Genomic DNA, 21,100 nt, shown 5'->3' with positions numbered 1-21,100 from the left:
CAAATTTTCAACAATGGTTCTATGTTTTTTGGGATATCTGAACATTTTGTACAAGTATGTTTCTGAGACAAGATCATCAACTCAAATGATCTGAATTATGATGTGAAGTTAAATGGGTGCTTCATCATGACAATACTGCTGGTAACACAGCTTCCAAAACACATGATTTTTAGGGTCATACTAATTTTATGATTTTTAGGGTCATATGATTGGACTCTACCTGTCTATTCACTGGGTTTGGCCTCCTCATTCCTTTTTTATCTCAACAGATAAGGTGAATAAGGTATATATGCATAAGGTGAAGTATCACCTCTTTAATAACATGGAAGTAATTCAGTGAAATCACAATTATGTTTATCATACTTGAAGAATGGGATTTTTACATTCCAAGCATAACAGAGGCATTATGTCAAAAACAGTCATTTCGGAGTGATGTTGACTCAATTTAAAACATAATTTTATGTTTATAAGTCTTGTAAGAGAACCTTTTGACTGTACTCTGTTAGTATTATGCTTTGTCATTAGGCTTGTTTTTGATTTTTTTTTAAGTTATGAAATACATTATTTAAATGTATGGAGATGTTAGTCATTCACAGTGTTAAAAGTTTTACTGCTATTAATTTTAATTAACAGCAAACAAAGTTGTGCTTATTAATCTATTCAGAGTGTTTGAAAAAGCCAATAAACATGTTTGTGCTGAATGATTAGATGTGTTTTAGTGGGTTTCTAAGTATCTTGAAAGTGTTTTTGTTTATTTTCTTTGGTTGTGAAGAGATACAGGAAATCAGACAATTTGTTATTTTTATATTCTGTGAATGAAGTGTATCAATGTGTTTGTTGAGAAGTAATGATAATGCTAATGATAAGGAATGTACAAAATTATTGTTTTATAGTATCTTTTTATCAATGTATGAAAAGTAGCGATAGTATATTATATGCATATTCTTTGTTGTTTAATACAATGTTTTACTTTTCATAAATAGAAAGATTATGTAATTGTTCAATGAACTAAAAAATTGCTTAGAAATTTACATAAGCAAGCCAACAAACTATTTCACAAAGAGAAAGATGTGTTTAAACAATTACATTTTAAAAATTCTAATATTTATAGATATCAATTTATATAAGACATGCAAGAAAGGGAAAAAGATTTGATGACTAATTGTGTAGCTATCCTACTTGGTCTTTTCTAAGTGGTATTTTTCATAAATCCCATCCTTGAAATTTGCTAAAACTTTATCTAACATTTTCTGTACTAACATAATTTAAGAATTCATTTAAAAAATTAAAAGAAAAATTAAATAAGATTCTTTAATTTTCTTTTACACCTTCTGATATTACCCATTTTATATATTATAAATTAATTGCTTTACGTAGTACAGTGTTTAACATTCATGCTTGTACTACTGACAATCAGATGTTCTTTAGTGTTAAAAGAAACATGTGCATGACCTGGTTTACCATGAATATATATACATATTATGTGTCTTATATTTATATACACTATTGACATATTCTTAATCTTATTTTAATTAAGTTCTTAACATAATTCAGTCTAATTCTGTACTATTTTTTTTTTATAAATTTTATATTGCAGATTGATCTAACATTAAACTGACATAGAATTCAACTTCTGTAGCATTAATGAAAGATTCCTAGAATGGTACCAATATTTTTGTACCGAATTTTATTAAAAATGAATGCTTATTAAACTGAAGAAGGTTAGATAGTACCTGATTACAATGTTTATATCTGCTTCGCCAAGCTATCACCAAAATATTTCCAAATGTTGCAACAGTTGCTAACACCCAGACGCATACTCTCAGCACAAGATTTGACATCAGATCTTCACAAGAACTGAATTCATCTCTTGGGGGTTCACAATGATTAACGTGTCGAGCCAAACAGCAAAATCGAAATTCATCTGTAATCCTGTTTCAAAAACATAAATGTATGATGTATATAAGCGATAAGGTTGCTACTTTCATAAAAAATCATATCATTTTTTCACATTTTGAAGTTTGACAACAAAAGGAAGACAATAGTGTTAAATTACTGTCGATTTTAACATAATATATGGTACAGAATCATATCATTTTTTCACATTTTGAAGTTTGACAACAAAAGGAAGACAATAGTGTTAAATTACTGTCGATTTTAACATAATATATGGTACAGAATCTTTGGTAAGTACAAGAGGAAAAATAGTAAAATACAAGTGGCTGAAATTTTTAATAAGCATGCTAGGGAAAAATAAAAAAAAAGACAAATTCTGCAATGAGAGATCATGAATGTAGAGTTCTGAAGACTTCAACATGGCAATTAAGATGACTTTGGCACTAACAGAATGAATGTCAAGCAAAAGGGTAGCTAAATAAATTCTTGATTTAAATATAATAGGATTTTTTTGTATTTATTACAATGTGAATCCTGATTAATTTCATACTTTTACATTCAAGAAAACAAAGTTTTATTAGTGTAAATGATATAAAGAAACTAAATTAATGTTACATATTTAACTGCTGATCAGATCTACAGAATAAATGAAATTACAGGTGTGGCAAAAGTTTTCTTCTGTTGGACAAAAGAAAATTTCCCTGCTCCCAACCTTTTTAAATATAGCCATATATTTTCAAATTCTTACTCTTAGAAGTTTAAAAAATAAATAGTTAATAAATTTCTTAGGTATTAATAATTTATTTAAAACTTTACCATGTTTTTAATTCAAATTTTTTTCTGACCTAACTTGAGAGTTAATTTTCAATTTACTACATGACCACTTAATTCCACTGTATTGAGTGAAAATTTTAAATTATGTTTATAGAAAAATAAGTAATTAAATAATTTTGTTTTAAGAGATGTAAAAAAATTTAAAGAAAAAAACAGTAGTCAAATAAAAAATTTCTCACTTTTATTCAGTTGGTGTGTATGAACTATCAAAACAGAGTTGTAAGTTAGTTTTTATACATACCTCACTTAGAATAGTAGTGTTTTTGAGAGTTTCTTCATCATCACTCACCAGTTATTTAAACTTAAAATACCAGTATCTATAAAAATATGAAGTTTTAAGAGGGTAAAATATGACCTTCAAAAAATTATTGTGCTAAGTTAATTAATAAAACCTTACTTTATCATTCTGGTTTGTGTTGTTAATAATAATTAATAACTCGCTTAGAAAGAGAGATTTAAATATGTTTAAATAAGTATGAATATTGTGCATTTAAATTTTCTAAAATTAAAATCGTAATGAAAATAATGTATTACTTACAATTTTTCCATGATAGGAGTATTTAAAAACACATGAGGTGCAATTAGCCTTATTTTGTTTTTACTTAAATCCCTGAAATAATTCAAAACAAAGAAAATAATAGCAATTAAACTTAAACAATATTATGTTTCATAGACAAAACTTAAGTTTCATTAACTAGTGAGAGAGGAATATACTAACATGAAACATGTAATCATTAATTTTAATGGAAGTACATCAAACGCTTGATATTAAAATGTTTAACAGATGAATATTACTATATTTTTCCCAAAATATACAGTACTTTACTTACCTAATGGAACATGTACTTTAAGAACATATTATTATGTTCTTCCTAACATATAAGTAAACAAGCTTAAGGGAGAATTGTAGAAGACATCTAAGAATACAGTATACAAAGAACATTTTGAATTATGTTTGGGTGGAAATTGTTAGTAAGATAAAGATCAAAATCATATGTACATATATGAAGATAACATGTGACTGTTATATGAAGATAGAATGCGACAGAAACTACACCAGCTGCTAACCACTCAAATGATAGATGAGAAAAAATGTACAATTAATATTAGTGTTATTTTTAAAATTTCATCTTTCAATTATTTTATCTTCTAATTATTCATCTTTTACTAATTTGGGGGTCTTACTGGTTACATGACCAGGAATTCTAGCCCACACATTTTTCATCTGATCAATTTCATTTCACTTTATCTTAAATAATTTATGGTTAAGTAGTACTGTAATAAATGTTATTTGTTCTAAGTACAAGGGGCAAAAAATTGCAATGTCCTGCAATTTTTGCATTACAACTGGTATAATCTCTTGCTAAATTTATTTTTCTACAAGTAATAATTCAACATTTTTGTTCGTTTTCCTAATCATTTTCATAGACTTATATTTTTCTTAATATTTTCTAATAAATCTTTTTTTCATTTAAAAAATACATATCATGCTAATCCTGCACATTTATTTGTATCAGCTTCAATACACAAAAATTTAAGTCATGGCAGAAATGGTGGTTGTTTAACAAATATGACTACTAATTTGTTTTAATAATAATGTTTTCAAAATTTATTAAGTTTTCCACATTTAATTTATAAAAAGATGTCAATTCTTTTAAAATATACGACAATATTTGATTTTTTTTATTAATTATGGATTATTTTTTATATAATAATTGGTACTATGCTAGATATATTTTAGTAGTACGTACTAACTCACAGAGAAAGCAATCCAGACAATCCACGAAGTGTAAGCTCTTCAAGGTATTCAATCTCATTACGTGAAAGATCTCTAAAAAAATGAAATATATATATACATACATACATTAAAATACATACTACTGGAGATGAGTTAAAATTGTATAATTTATGCAATTTTAATTTATGTATAATTTTATGTTCCTAATTTTATAATTTATAATTTAATTTTAAGTTAATAATTTTTGTATAATTTTACAATTTATGTATTGCATGTATAATTTTAATTGTAAAATTAAAACCAATCTATCATAGATCTTCATTAACAACATAATCAGACTAATATAAAATAATATTATAAAATTAGCAAATCTGTTCCGATATCTCAGAATGCGACCCCCCCCAAAGGTGTGCAAAATCTGCTATTATAAAAAAAAAGTAAATCAGTATCTACTTATATAAAAATAGTAAATTTTCTTTTGATTAAATATAATTTTAATTTTATTTAATGTAATTTGCAATTACAAACAAAAATTTCAATTAAAATGTAATTATTAATTTTACCTAGAAATAAGATACATAAAGACATACATGAAATACTCATGATTTTTGCTGACCACCAAAGCATAATCAGAATTTATAAATTAATTGAATACATATTTGAGGATTTTACTGTAACTTTCATTTACTGAAATGTATTTTGAATAAAAATTTTTGTTTACCAATAATAACAATAAATAAATACATTTTATTCATAATATACATGTTAAGTGTTAGCTTGCATCTATGAACACATACACATACACACACACACACACACACACACACACACACACACACACACACACACACACACACACACACACGCACGCACACACACACACACACACACACACACACACACACACACACACACACATACACACACACACACATGCACACACTCACTCACACACTCACACACTTAAGATATTAATAATATTTAAAATATTTATTTTAATAGTTAAATAAATAGATGAACATAAATGTAAAATTACTTTTTTTTATGGAAACTTACAATCCAGCAAGATTACGTAGACCCATAAATGCTTCTGGTTCAATATACTTTATCTTCTGTCCGTGAAGATCCCTGATGATACAAAATAAAATAATTACAAAATACAAAATAAAAAAAAAAATTTTCATGTAAGAACTGCTTTTTTATTTTTATACAGAACATTGCAGTTTTTTTTAAAGTTTATGTATTTATTTTAATGATAATTTACTAAGTTAAACTTTGTGAAACCTTTTAGGTAGATTTCATAAGAAAGCTACCTATTGTAATGGGTACCATGATTCGACTTCCAGGAAATTTTGACATATCTTCGTGTTTTACATCCCCCAGACCCCGAAACCACCGTCAGTTCAAAATTTATATATACATTTACATATATATATATATTTCACTTTCTTGTGGCCATGATAACTGCCATAATTTTGTGCTAATCACTTTCAAACTGATACACAAAATATAATGACCCAAAATCTCAGTGGAGTTCGTTAATGGACAAAATTGGACCATGGGGTGAAAATGGGGTGGGGGCTTTTTTGAAAAAAACAAAATATTGCTATAACTTTCTTATTAAGTAAAATATCAAATTCGTTTAAAGTTCCTACTATTCTTTGGATAAGGGCCTAAAACTTATCTAAGTAAAGTTTTTTGATATCATCAACCATTGGTCCAGTGGGTGGGAAAAATGGGCTTTTGAAGACAAAAAAAATCATACCACCCTTAATAGGCACAGTATCAAATCGGTTTGAAGTAGTTATTAGTCCTCTAAACATTACCTAAAACTTTTGTCTGAAACAATTTTTGATATGACCAACCCTTATGGCAAGGGATGTTGCTGGAATTGTAAGAAGATGGGGTTTGTCGTATGCTAAACACCTGAAACTTTTTTTACATGCAACCATTGTCATATTGAGTAAATTTGAAGTTTTTCTTAACTTTAAGGTGGAAATCTTTTCCAACCCCTACTTAGCACTGGTGAAATCTACTTCCATTTTCCAGCGTGCTGAAGGGGATTTTTTCATTATTCATATTCTGTGAGTTATGAGAAACATAGATGGTAGATAAACATAATTGAATATAAAATGTTATGATAAAAAAATGGATTTGAATAAAATTGTAGTTTTTGGTAAGTGTGATCTTATTTTGGAAGAGATTAGACCACTTTATTCTCTTGTCTGCATAAATTTCAATCATAACATTAACAGCAAAATTTATTTTATTTTTCTTAATGATTTAAAAAAATGGATTTTTATGTTATATTCAAATGAAATTGATTTGAAACTAATAAATATTTTAATTTTATTTTAGTGTAGTTAATTACTTAAGAGAATTAATAATTATATTATTTTAAATTTCTTGTATAGTTCATTTATAACTATTATATAATTTCTTCCCTTGAATGAACAAATAAAATTTTAAATGTGTTTTTAATAGAGTGATACATGATCTGATACACTGTTGTTTCTATTGAATCATACATACAGTACATGAATAAAATTTTGAATCATTGATCATTCATTTTGGTTTTTGTATTTTTAAAAATTCTGTAAGTTTATTGTAATGTTCATGTACTATTTTATATTTTATTCATCATAATAGTAAAATCTCACTTTTTACTTATTCTGAAACTGAACTCTCATATTTTAGCTAGCTCTTATCTTTGAAAAGTATTCATTTAGTTAAAAATATTGTTTTAAACTCATTTAGTATATACTTATTTGCGTACAATCCAAATCTGAATGGCGACTTTAATTGTTTTACCAAAGTAGTATGATGAGACATTATTTTTAAAAAAGTTTTGTAAATTACATAATTGTACAGGGTTTTTTATTATTTCATGTAAAATTAGATTTTGTCACATAATTGTCCTATAGTTTGCCCATGTATTGTTATGGGGGAGTTCTTTATAAAGTCTTTTGTGTTGTGAAAACTGAATCGCATGTGTTATTAAATCTTTTTTTTGATTGGAGCAGAATAAATTTATTCAACTTTGTTGATATTTTTTTCCATTTCCAAATTACTGCCCTTTAATTTGACCAAATTGTACGAATATGTGTGTTTGAAATAATCATAAAATTTGATCACAAGTATCATAATTTTATAAACTATTTTCTGGTAAGATTAACATCTTTTTATTACGTTTTATACCTTATATTGCTTTAGCCACTTCCAAAATAGTGCGAGGTAGGATGTATTTTTTAAGAGGTTAGCCACTGTACCTTACTATTTTGTTTCACTGATTTTTTTTCACTATAAAATACAACTTATATTTCATATTATTATTATCTTTGATAGTCAGAGCTGAAGATTATTCAAATGTATTTGTTTTTAATGACAAAACTGAATTAAATTTACTTTTCTTGATCCAGCTATCCAAGATTCCCGGTATACCCCCTACATCCTACATCCCTAACAATTTGTTTTATATATTTCAAACGTTGCCTGCCTGCACAATTTTTCCCTTCTACCTGACCCTCCAATATTAAAGAGACTATTCCAGGATGCCTTAGTATGTGGCCTATAAGTCTGTCTCTTTTTTTAACTATATTTTTCCAAATGCTTCTTTCTTCATCTATTTGCCGCAACACCTCTTCATTTGTCACTTTATCCACCCATCTGATTTTTAACATTCTTCAATTGCACCACATTTCAAAAGCTTCTAATCTTTTCTTCTCAGGTACTCTGATCGTCCAAGTTTCACTTCCATATAAAGCGACACTCCAAATATATACTTTCAAAAATCTGTTTCTGATATTTAAATTAATTTTTGATGTAAACAAATTATATTTCTGACTGGAAGCTCGTTTGGCCTGTGCTATTCGGCATTTTATATCGCTCCTGCTTTGTCCATATTTAATAACTCTACTTCTCAAATAACAAAATTCTTCTACCTCCATAATCTTTTCTCTTCCTATTTTCACATTCAGTGGGCATCTTCATTATTTCTACTACATTTCATTACTTTCATTTTGTTCTTGTTTATTTTCATGCAGTAGTTCTTGCGTAGGACTTCATCCATGTCGTTCATTGTTTCTTCTAAATCCTTTTTACTCTCAGCTAGAATTACTATATCATCAGCAAATCGTAGCATCTTTATCTTTTCACCTTGTACTGTTACTCTGGATCTAAATTGTTCTTTAACATCTTTAACTGCTAGTTCTATGTAAAGATTAAAAACGGGGATAGGGAACATCCTTCTCGGACTCCTTTCTTATTACAGCTTCTTTCTTATGTTCTTCAATTATTACTGTTGCTGTTTGGTTCCTGTAAATCTTAGTAATCATTCTTCTATCTCTGTATTTGAACCCTAATTTTTTAAAAGGCTGAACATTTTATTCCAGTCTATGTTATCGAATGCTTTTTCTAGGTCTATAATGCCAAGTATGTTGGTTTGTTTTTCTTTAATCTTCCTTCTACTATTAATCTGAGGCCTAACATTGCTTCCCTTGTCCCTATACTTTTCCAGAAACCAAATTGGTCCTCTCCTAACACTTCTTCCACTTTCCTCTCAATTCTTCTGTACAGAATTCTAGTTAAGATTTTTGATGCATGGGTAGTTAAGCTAATTGTTCTGTATTCTTCACATTTATCTGCTGCTGCTTTCTTTGATATCATGACTATAACACTCTTTTTGAAGTCTGACGGAACTTCCCCCTTTTCATAAATATTAAACATCAGTTTGTATAATCTATCAATTGCTTCCTCACCTCCATTGAGCAGTAATTCTACAGGTATTTTGTCAATTCCAGGAGCCTTTCTGCCATTCAAATCTTTTAATGCTCTTTTAAATTCAGATCTCAGTATTGTTTCTCCACTTTCATCCTCTTCGACTTCCTCTTCTTCCTCTATAACACTATTTTCTCTACATTTTCATTTCCTCCATATAACTCTTCAATATATTCCACCCACCTATAGACTTTGCCTTTCGTATTATATATCGGTGTACCATCTTTGTTTAACATATTATTAGATTTTAATTTATGTATCCCAAAATTTTCCTTAACTTTCCTGTATGCTTTATCTATTTTACCAATGTAAAGTTCATTTCTCTTTCCACTTCTGAACACTTTTCTTTAATCCACTCTTCTTTCGCTAGTTTGCACTTCCTGTTTACAGTATTTCTTAATTGTCGATACTTCCTTTTACTTTCTTCATCACTAGCATTATATTTATATCACTTATATTTTCTACGTTCATCCATCAGCTGCAATATGTCATCTGAAATCCAAGGTTTTCTATCAGTTCTCTTTGTTCCACCTAAGTTCACTTCTGTTGATTTAAGAATTTCCTTTTTAACATTCTCCCATTCTTCTTCTACATTTTCTACCTTATCTTTTTTACTCAGACCTCTTGCGATGTCCTCCTCAAAAATCTTCTTTACCTGCTCTTCCTCAAGTTTCTCTAAATTCCACCGATTCATCTGACACCTTTTTTTCAGCCAATTCACCTTTTTTAAACCCCAATCTACATTTTATTAACACTAAATTATGGTTGCTATCAATGTCTGCTCCAGGGTAATTTTTGCAGTCGAAGAGTTGATTTCTAAATCTTTGCTTAACTATGATATAATCTATCTGATACCTTGCAGTATCACCTGGCTTTTTCTATGTGTACATTCTTCTATTATGATTTTTAAACTGGTTGTTGGCAATTACTAAATTATACTTCGTGCAAAACTCTGTAAGTTGGTCCCCCTCTTTCATTCCTTTTGCCCAGCCCGTATTCACCCACTATATTTCCTTCCTTACCTTTTCCAATGTTTGCATTCCAATCTCCAACTATTATTAAATTTTCATCTCCTTTTATGTGTTTAACTGCTTTGTCAATTTCTTTGTATACACACTCTACCTCATCAACATCATTGGCGCTTGTAGGCATATAGATGTAAATAATCGTTTTCGGTTTAGGTTTCAATTTTATCCTTATTACAATGATTCTATCGCTATGCATTTTGAAACTCTACTCTCTTCCCTATCTTCTTGTTCATTACAAAACCTACTCCTGCCTGCCCATTATTTGAAGCTGAGTTAATTATTCTAAAATCACCTGACCAAAAGTCATTTTCCTATTCCCACCGAACCTTGCTAATTCCTACTACATCTATATTTATTCTATCCATTTCCTTCTTTAAATTTTCTAACTTACCAACCTATTTGGGACTTTTACTATTCCATGCTCCGACTCGTAGAATATTATTTTTTAATTTTCTGGTGACCCCTTCCTTAGTAGTCTCCACCTGGAGATCCAAACGAGGGACTAGTTTACCTCCGGAATATTTTACCAAGGAAGGCGCCTTCATCATTGCTATATGAAAATGCATAGAGCTACATTTTTTTGAAAAAAAAGCAGCTGTAGTTTTCCATTGCTTTCAGCTGCACAGTACTTAGAGGGCTGAGTGATGTTGATATGGCTGTTTAAGTCATCCTGACCTATGCCCTTAACAACTACTGAAAGAGCTGCTGCCCTCTTTCAGGAATCATTCCTTAGTCTGGCTCTCAACAGATACCTCTCCAATATGGTTGCACCTTTGGTACAGCTACTCTGTATCACTGAGCACTCAAGCTGCCTCACCAATGGTAAGGTCTCATGATTCATAGAGCGTGACTTTTTAGATATCACACATTTCATTAATTTTATGTTATAATGTTTTCAGTTACTTTTGTTGCCATCTTAAGTAACACTAACATAAATGTCTAGACTGTGTTTCCAGCTGATGTTTATTTGAGTTAATAAGGTATTTTTAAAATTTAAAAAAGTGTATCAGATTTGAATTGTGTCCATTCAGAATACTAACTATATAATTGACTTATACTTCTGCATGTCTGTCTTCAAATTTATAAAATGTGCTAAGGTTTGATCCATTGTTGTACTCATATATGTGTAGAATATATAAGTTTACCACAAAATATATATTTTTCTTATATCTCTTAAACTAATTAAAAAGTATACCAATGTCACAAAAAACCTATTGATAAGTTTTTAGATATTAATAATTATATTGTGTACAAAAAAAAAATGGCACTATGTATCTTAACATACTTGAAAACTATGCAGCATTTAAAAGAAAAAACAAAATTTTAACAAATGATCATGTAAACAGCTGAAAGTGTTATGATGTAGTTTAATAATGTTTAAACGATCATTTCATGAAACATAATAGTTTTTTATCATGAAACTTTTTCAGCTGCTTAATATTCAAAATTCTGTATAATTTAGCAATTTTAACAGAGATCAAAAGGATCAAGGATCATATATTATCTATACAAAAAAATAAAAAAAAACCAAAATCCTTGAAAAATATTGCTTTGTTTCATCAAAGAAAATTACATTTATATGAAACACTTTTCTAGATATCAAGTAAAAATACATACATTTAATAAAAAAATTTTAAATATAACATTATGCTCTTAATTTCAGATATACTTCCAAAAGATGCTTTCAAAACTCCTTTGAGTTATAAGAGTTTTAAAATCAAAACTATCAAGAGTTTTAAGATGTGCATCAGTTATAAGACTGATGCCCATTTTGTGGCAGTTAAGAAATTCATTTTGATGATAATTCAAAAACAATCTCCATCAGTACCTATACTGTTGATCAAGTTATCAAATAAAAATCTTTAATATATTTTTTAAATTTGTTCCGTATTTTACCATATATATCACTAAAAAGTATTCTTTAAATTCTTCTAAAGCTTACAGAATATAATTTAAAATTTTTTCTCAGTTTCAAACTACTGACAATACTGTAATGTGTCAGTTTCTGTTTGAATAAAAAAGTAAAAAGAATTAGTAAAAATTGAAGTTAAATAATTTACTTACAAAGCTGTTAAGGCAGATAATCCATAGAAGGCCATTGCTTGAATTGTGTGAACTTCATTTCCTTGCAAATATCTGTATAAAAGGTAAAGGAAATAATTAATTAATCTCTTAGGAGAATGTTACTAAGTGATGAAAACTATTTCAGTATTAAAAATTACTACTGCAATTTTTTTTCTTTTCAATGTACAAGTATACTCACAATGCTTTAATACACAGAACAACAAAGGTATCCTTAATACAAACAATAAGAGAATGTTAGCTCTATGCTTAAGCATTCATGACTATTTACTCACTGTGAAATAAACGTATCTGCCTGCAAGATTTGGAATGAAAGCAAAAAATTCTGTTACAGTATAGTTTTGTACAATACAGTCATTCAAACCATGTGCAACAATTTACACATGCTTTAAAAGCATATAAAAAAATAAACATATTAAATCCAGGATGAGCCCCTAATCATTCAAGACAGTTTGCTATTCTAAAAGTCCTGCATTCTAAAATATTATTTAACAGATATTAATATGCTATAATTTTAATGAAAACAGAAAAAATATAAAATTTTAATACTGAAATACTTACAACCCTGTCACACTGGGTAAACCGTAAAATGAACTGTTTGCCAAAACTGTAATTTTGTTGTTTTGGAGATTAAGAAGAGTTAACCGCCAAAGATTACAAAACATATGAGGGTACAATTCTGTAATGCTGTTGTTGCTCAAGTCACTATAACAAATTATATTAATAAAAAATATCAGTCAAAGAATAAAAATACTACTGATGTAGATAAATATACACATACACCATAATGTAATTACTAAACGATTCATAAGAAAAGCACTTCTAAGACTTTATTTTGATGAATGCATAATGATAAAAAATTAATCTTTAAAATGTGTTTTATCAAAATTTCAGTGTTATGTTAGGTAAGTAGCAATAAATATTTATATAGCAGATTTAATGTCTTTTAAGTTCTTTCTGGTTTTAGTATAATAACAAATAGATTACAACATAATTGTGTATACCTTTACTAAATGAACAAGTCTTAAAATATTTTAATATTTCTGTATATAACCTTCTTTAATTAGCTTTTCAGTCTAGTTCATAATATCTTCAGTAAACACTCTAGTAGAGGATAGTGAACCATATCTTTGTTTTCTGGCAACAACAGTTTTAGAACAATTTCTAATTATTTGAACCATATCTTTGTTTTCTGGCAACAACAGTTTTAGAGCAATTTCTAGTTATTTATATAGGTCATTGTAAAGAAACTCAACATTCTATAATGTCGAATAAACTTGAAGATCATTTTACCATATATCCTCAGTATATGATTCCTTTGGTTATCTGAGACTAACTAATGTTCGTGTCCTTGATCTTGAATTTCCTGAAAAATATGTTTCCTTCTTGGTAACTTTCACCATTGTATTACTGCCATAAAATTGCACTACACATATACATAAACTTGCACTTGTACAGAATTTTACATTTGGTACGTTATGGCTCAAAAGTACCTGGGTATTATCCTTGATGAGAATTTTTGGTTCAAGGAACATCTACAGAATGTAGCAAAAAAGGGCCACTGATGCTTTTTATGGAATCCGTAGAGTCATTCATCCCGATTGGGGGTTCAATTACCATACCATGCGTATCCTTTACAATGGTGTCAGAGAGGCTATTATGCTATGTGCTGCAACTGTCTGCCCACTGCTTGGCCTTTAGGTGTTATACGGACATTTTGATGTGGGCCCAGCGACTCCTCTTGCTGGCTGTTATAGACGGTTATAGAACAGTTTCACAGGAGGCAGTCTGTGTTATAGCCAGAGTCAAACCAATAGATATCTTGGCTAATGAGTGTAAGGAACGCTACATTTCCAAGGTAAATAACCTATTGTCAGAATGAAATCTGAAGATTGAAGACCGGGGCCTTGTGTCTTCGCAGGTCAGGTGGGATAAATCCCCTACAGGTCGCTAAACACATGGTGTATTTCCTAAAGTGTCTGATTTAGGTGCGATTAAATGGGTTTCACCCAATCAGTATATCACACAGTTTCTCTCTGGACATGGTGCCTTTTGGGTAAGTTTGGCTAGGTTTCATTTGTTGGATTTGAGTCAGTGCCCAGATTGTGGGACCGATTATACAGTGAACCACGTCCTCTATGTTTGTCCTCAATATGAGGTCGAATGTTCACGAGCTGTTAGGGAACTTGAGAGAATACATTCCTTTCTGGTTCTCTGTATTAACTGGATGATCCCCGCGAGGAGTGGTCTATAGTGGCTGGTTTTCTTCATGTCCTTATGGTGTGTAGGTCTGCAGAGGGAGTTTAATCGAGGTATTTGATCGATGGAAGGTCTCGCTCGGGTGGCTAGGGTTCCGGCCTAGGCATTGGATTGGTTGGAGGTAGGTGCATTGGCATCGTGCCATGGTTGGCATTGTTTGTGATTCGGTTTGGAGCTTCCGCCGTCTCGGTTAGTTAGTTTGAGAGAATCATGCTAGGTTGAATATGAAGATGCTCGTTTGAGGCCTACGTGAAGGCAAAATTTTATTTGTATTTTACTGATGTAAATGTCTGCGGAGGTATTTATATCGGTGGCATCCTGACCGAGGCCTGGCTGATGACTGTGAGATGTAATCAGTTAGAGGGTCTAAAGACGACCTCCGGTAAAGCCCCTCAGGGCTTGGAACGGAGGGAGTGGTGTGGCGACCGGTAACAAACATCACAAGGAGGGTATCTTCCCCTACGGAGTTGGGATGCTAGAGCAGATTAAACTCAGATGATTCTGTTTTATGTTTGATGATTCTGTTGATATGTTCTGTTTTGATTGTTTATGCTTATAGATATTTCAGGTGGAAGAAAGTATAACAAAGTGAGTGTTTGGGTTTTGTTGATATAACCAATTACATATTTAATATATAAACAGTATCTGTAAAGATGTTAACTTTCCCTACTTATATTTTATTTTAAGATAATCCAGAGATTATTCATTTTATTGGTGGTGCTGCTGCATAACAACTTAAGTCAATATGTAAATTTGGGTAATGGCTTATCATATTATTGTAGATTCTAAATATTTTGTAGCTTATGGCACAAATTCAAACTGGGATAATAAAAAAATTGGAAGTATTTTTGATAATGTATTGAAATAAACATATTAATAAAAAAAAAAATTGTTTGAATAGTTCTTTAAGAATGTTAATGTTTAGTGGGTTTCATTATATTAGATTTCTTTGAGATGACCAAATTTATTGATTACCATGTGTTTTGGAATCTAATTTGAAATTGTGATGATTGTTTTCAGTGAGGCCTCTACACAATTAATTTTATATTGGTTTTTGTTTTAATTCTGCTTCACATAAAATTAGTTTTTTTTTTTTTTTAATAAAAAACAATAGTATTTAAATTCAATTATAAAAGTTTAGTTTTGACGATTTTAATTTCTGGCTTTTGTGGGTTCAATACACAATCTAGACTTTTCATATTTTAGCCACGAATTACATTTCTCTTAATTAAAATTATTTTAAGCAAAATTTTCTGTAAATGGTTTTGAGTATGTAATCTTGTTTACAGATTTATTTGAAGTCATATTGATACAAAGTATTTTCATGCCAAACTTCAAGAAAATTCACTGAAAAAAAAAAAAATGCATTAATATGTACTGAACGGCTAAAGGAGCAACAGTTGTAAGGCCAGTTAATGAATAAATAAATATAGAAAATTATAATTTTGTTTTAAAATATAAACTCTGCTTAACATACAAATAATTAATACTTACAGATAAAGAAGTCGATCCAAGCGTTGAAAAGTTATGTTATTTAATGTTCTATTAATGAAGTTGCTTCCAAGATGACTGAAAGTACAATAAAATTACAATGAAATAGATATCTTTAAGTATATCTTAATATTTTCAAGCTACAATAAGATGAGTGACATATCTATTATTAATTCACCTACAACTGTTTGGTTACAGCATCTGACAGATGACTGTCTTTGTTAAAAAAAAATCAAAGTGTCTATTTACTTTTTAATGCTTGTTCTCTATTGCAATAGAAAAAAATAACAGTATGTATAAAAATGAACTAATAGTTTGAAGAGAGAACAACTGCATTGAGACTTACTTTTGGAAAACAATAAAAAAACACTCTGTACTGTTAGGTAAATCTTTTTGTAGCACAAACTATACATATTTATTTTGACAATTATATCTGTAACTAGTATAACAACAAATATCTTAAAAATATAAAATAATTATTTTCTTTATAAAATATTAAATTTGTTGGAGTTATTCCCTTCTTCCAACTTAAAATATGTTGAATTGTTTACCCATAAAACAATTTAATAGCCATGCAATTTGTTTAGTTTCTTTTACCATAAAACTTACCAAAAAAAGGTACTGAAAAGAAAAACAGATATGGAGTGTAGTTTTGTATATTTTTAGTTTAACAACACTGGGAGCTAGAATTTGTCACACAAAATCGTCCGAAAACTCTTGTTCAGGTCTTAAAATTTTTTAATAAGTTCACTTTTTATCAAAGATTATCTGAAAGCAGTATGACTGACTGCATAGTAAAATTTAAAATTACTAAAAGGCCTATAACGTTTGTGTGTTCATCAAAATAAACAGTTATTTCATCTTGAGAAGTTGTAGGTAAAACTCAAAGAGTTGTAAAACTGTTTTTTGTTACTTGGCACACGTTGGATTATTTTCATAAGGTCAATCATTTTTGCTTCTTTAATGGGCACTTTACCTGTATAGGCCTGGTCATTTGGTTTAAGTTTCTGATTACAAGTTTAGGCTTCACAAGTGGGAGTGAATGTTTTAAAAGACCGCAAATAATTTGTGAAGCAACCATGTAACCCAGTTGTTTTCAAATGCTGGGGTCATTTCAAATTGCTTGTACTTTAAGATAGAAAATATCTGAGTGTCTGCTTGTTAGGTTAGCAGTCAAAAGTGCGAACATGATCGGTTAGAAGATGGAAATAACTCCTGATTTGTTCTTTTCTTCCACTCACAATTATTTGTTGTGAGTTTTACTGCCATACCATAACCCAGGACTAGTTTCATTTTTTCATCAAAGTGTGTGTCTATGTAATAATACAGATCCAACTTAACTTTGAAAGTGAAAAAAATGGTGTTTGTTCTCTTCCAACTACTGGTTCAATTACATGAATAAAATAAATATGATTTTTAATTAGAATAAGTCATCAATTTAATTAATATTGTACTAATTTGATATTAGCCACTATTAGTATGAGTTAATTTTGGTTTTTTGTTACCTGCAACAGATTGATTGCTAGTGAATAATGTTGTAAATATATGATTATAATTTAATTATTAGCCATTATTAAAATGAGATTAATCATCAATAAAATTTGATAATTGTTAGTTAATAATAATTAAACTAAGTAATTGTTACATTACAAGATAATCTGATTTAATAAATAATACTTTTACAAAACTATGATTTCAAGATTGCTAACTTCAACAATGTTTTTAGATTTATTTACAAACATTGTACATTGATACATTGTTATCATTGTTATCATTTATAAAATTATTCTGTATGAACCACTTTACAAATGAAATGTATTATTACATAATATTTCTTAGATTGAATATGAATTCTAAAAATGATATAAACTATATTATTAATGTGGGATCATTCCTGCTGTTTTGAGTTATTTTTAACTGAAACATGCTGATATTATAACAGAGAATAAGTTTAAAAAACAATGTAATTATATTACCCAGTTAAACAAAAATTGTATAACAATGTATTCAACCTGTCAGTTCCACTAAGTCAAAGGTTATTATTTTAATGCTATATTTTATGTTATGTTAATATTTTAATGTTAATGTCTCTAATCCACATACTGTACTCTGTAATAAAAATCCATTGTCAAACTGATATATTTTAACAAAACTAACCATAAAATTTAAAAACAAATATAATTATATTTGTTTAAAAACATAATTAGTTTGCTTCACTCAGAGCCAATTTAAAAATGTAATACAACCAACAGACCTTTGCTTACATTTACTTTCAGTTTAACAAGGCTTCTAGTATATAAAATATTTTACTAAAAAAAAATTTCACATCTACATATTTTTAAAATAATCTTTAACCAAAATATAGTTCGGAAAGTTGTATTAGAACTTTTGCTTTACAGTAGCATATTTACAGTTTTCAACTGTATTATTAGATAATTATTTATTAATTATCCCTGCTGTCTTGACAGGTCGAGATTAAATTTCTCACAGATATTCATTGTTGTTTGGTTATAGGAAATGATTAAACGTAAGTTATAAAAACGATGTATTTATGAATTTATAAAGTAACTTGTAAAATCATAATTTAAATATCTGCTGTTTATTATTCATTTTATTTTAATTTATAAATACAGTATTTCTCTAATGATTATTTCTCTTTGTCATCATTATTAATTCTGTTGTATTTCTAAGTTATTATATATTTCAAGTTATTGTACGAGTCAAAATATATATTAATCATATATTCTATGACATTAAAGAATTGATTTGATTTTTGTTGAATAATTTTTTTGTGGGTATATAAGACCTGAACACTTATATATTTACTATTATTATAAATGTTGATTTTCCTGATAATTTTATTATGTTTTCACACATAATGTATTTCATTTATACATTATTAACTATAATTTATATCATCTATTTACATTTCATCTATTTAACACAATCACCTTGACATCTGTAGTTGCAGAGTTTATTGAAAATCTGTTTGTTTAGCCTTGACTGGTTCATTCGGCCCATGTGTCCATAAAATTTTACTCGTTTTCTTATTGTTATTTCCAGGTCTTTAATTTTCTTATATATATATTTATTTATTTATTTGATCTCAGACTGTGATTTTCTTGTGTTCTTCTTGAATTATAAATCTTTCTTAAAATTCTTCTTTCTATCTTGAATAGATTCTCTATTCCAATTATAATTGCAGTTTAAATTTTGAATTTATAGAAAGGTTCTTTCTATTTTAAATATTTTTGTGCAAAGGTTTAGTTGTTCTAATTTGTGTCTTTTGGTCTCAATCACTAATTTATCTGTTCCATTTCTACTAATTATTTCTCTAATATATTTAAAGTGGATTGTGATCTTAATTTTACTATACTTTTTTTCTATGCTCTTTTTGAGATACTTACTGGGGGTACTTGTTTCTGTCTTTGAAGAGGAGATCTTAAGCCTGATTTTTCAACTACTTCTTCAATTGATTAATTGGGTTGATTGCTTCTTGTTCTGATAATGTAAAGAGTGCTAAAAATTGGCAAAAGCTAGACATTTAATTTAATTTACAACAATACATTTTTAATTTATTGTTAATAATTCAGCTTTTTATCCTAATTAATAATTTATTTTTATACATTTGTTATGTATGAGAAGTACATCATCAGTTACAAATAAACAAACTATTTAAAATTTGAAGATAAATTTTTATCATTGAAAGGATGGGTAGGTAATGGTCTATCAGCAATCCTATTAGAAATATATATATACAAATTCTGGAAAAATGTGTAGAAAGATAGTAATACTAAACATATAATATTTAATAAATACACATTGTGTGTATATTAAACATATACACAACATTTAACTGGCAAGATATGTACTTATATCTGTATGTTTATATATATATATATTTAGCACGGCAATAAAAAAAGTTGATAAAAAGTTGAGTCCAGTCCAAACCATTTATGCTTTAATGATTTTGGTTCCTTGATAACATGGTGACCAAGGATTTAAGAAGCAACATTTTTAGGGTAAATTCACTATATGAGCAAAGCACACAGCTTTTGATTGAATGAAATTGCATATATGTATCTAGTGTCTTCGTTACTGTTATAGGAATCAGTCAATCAATCATGAAAGTAGATTTGACAATAAAAATTTCATTTTATTGAAAAAGTAACCATGCATCATTTATTATATGTATAAAATGACTTACAATGCAGTTATTTCGTTTTCAGCATCAGGGACCATTGAAATTCCTAAGCCTGTACAATTCATATGAACATCACGGCACTCACACTCAGGTGCCAAAGTAGAACAAGAAAATGCTAAAAAAGAAAAACGTTATTAAAACTTCTGCAATCAATTTTTTTAACTAAATAAAAATTTTAATTTTCTGTCACAGAATAATTCAGTCTCCTACATAGTTATCACTTTCCAACTTTTTACTATTATGCAGTGTTTCTATGTCAGTATGAGGATATTTGAAAGACCTCTTCTTTGTGATAGTCTATAACTGGTTAGTTGAATTTCAGTCTCAAAGAGTTTGTAGGTTTTCTACTCTGAGAATTGTATATTATTTCCTCATTCTAAATCCATTGTTCAAAGAAATGTTTTTTGTCATAATTTTTGGTGGGTTTTACTGACCAATAAACGGTTTAATGTGTTTATTGTTCATGTCATGATGTAAATGATAATTGTCTTAGCAATGTTACATATGAAGTGATATCAACTCAAATTATATATATATATAATTTGATTTATATAATATTTGATATAATACTATATATATTATATGTGTGTGTGTGTATGTATATATATGAGGCACAATTCAAAAGTAAGGGTCAATGAGTTACAAATAGCGATTGGCTATTTGACTCTGCATCAAGATGTATTCCCAGAACATTCAGGAAACTCAAGAAGCGATCTTTTCCATGGTGGAACGATGAAATAAGTGAAGCTATAAAAAGAAAGTAGAAAAATGCAATCAACAAATCCATTCAAA

At 28.6% G+C, this 21,100-nt stretch overlaps 1 protein-coding gene across 1 annotated transcript in view; it reads right to left on the bottom strand.

Annotated features, from left to right (window-relative positions):
- The window catches only part of LOC142326852 (G-protein coupled receptor GRL101-like), a 289,318-nt gene that overhangs the window by 23,138 nt on the left and 245,080 nt on the right, over positions 1-21,100 (bottom strand). The window contains exons 14-21 of the mRNA XM_075369587.1: positions 20,312-20,423; positions 16,108-16,182; positions 12,916-13,059; positions 12,337-12,408; positions 5,525-5,596; positions 4,490-4,561; positions 3,269-3,340; positions 1,734-1,932 (exon numbers count right to left, since the gene is read on the bottom strand). Of these exons, the coding sequence (XP_075225702.1) occupies positions 1,734-1,932; positions 3,269-3,340; positions 4,490-4,561; positions 5,525-5,596; positions 12,337-12,408; positions 12,916-13,059; positions 16,108-16,182; positions 20,312-20,423 (818 nt within the window). The remainder of the gene's footprint in view (positions 1-1,733; positions 1,933-3,268; positions 3,341-4,489; positions 4,562-5,524; positions 5,597-12,336; positions 12,409-12,915; positions 13,060-16,107; positions 16,183-20,311; positions 20,424-21,100) is intronic.

This window comes from Lycorma delicatula, chromosome 6 (genome assembly GCF_047948215.1).
Source record: "Lycorma delicatula isolate Av1 chromosome 6, ASM4794821v1, whole genome shotgun sequence".
Taxonomy (NCBI): domain Eukaryota; kingdom Metazoa; phylum Arthropoda; class Insecta; order Hemiptera; family Fulgoridae; genus Lycorma; species Lycorma delicatula.
Note: the sequence above shows the minus strand (reverse complement) of the source record. Positions and strands in the feature narration are given on the sequence as shown.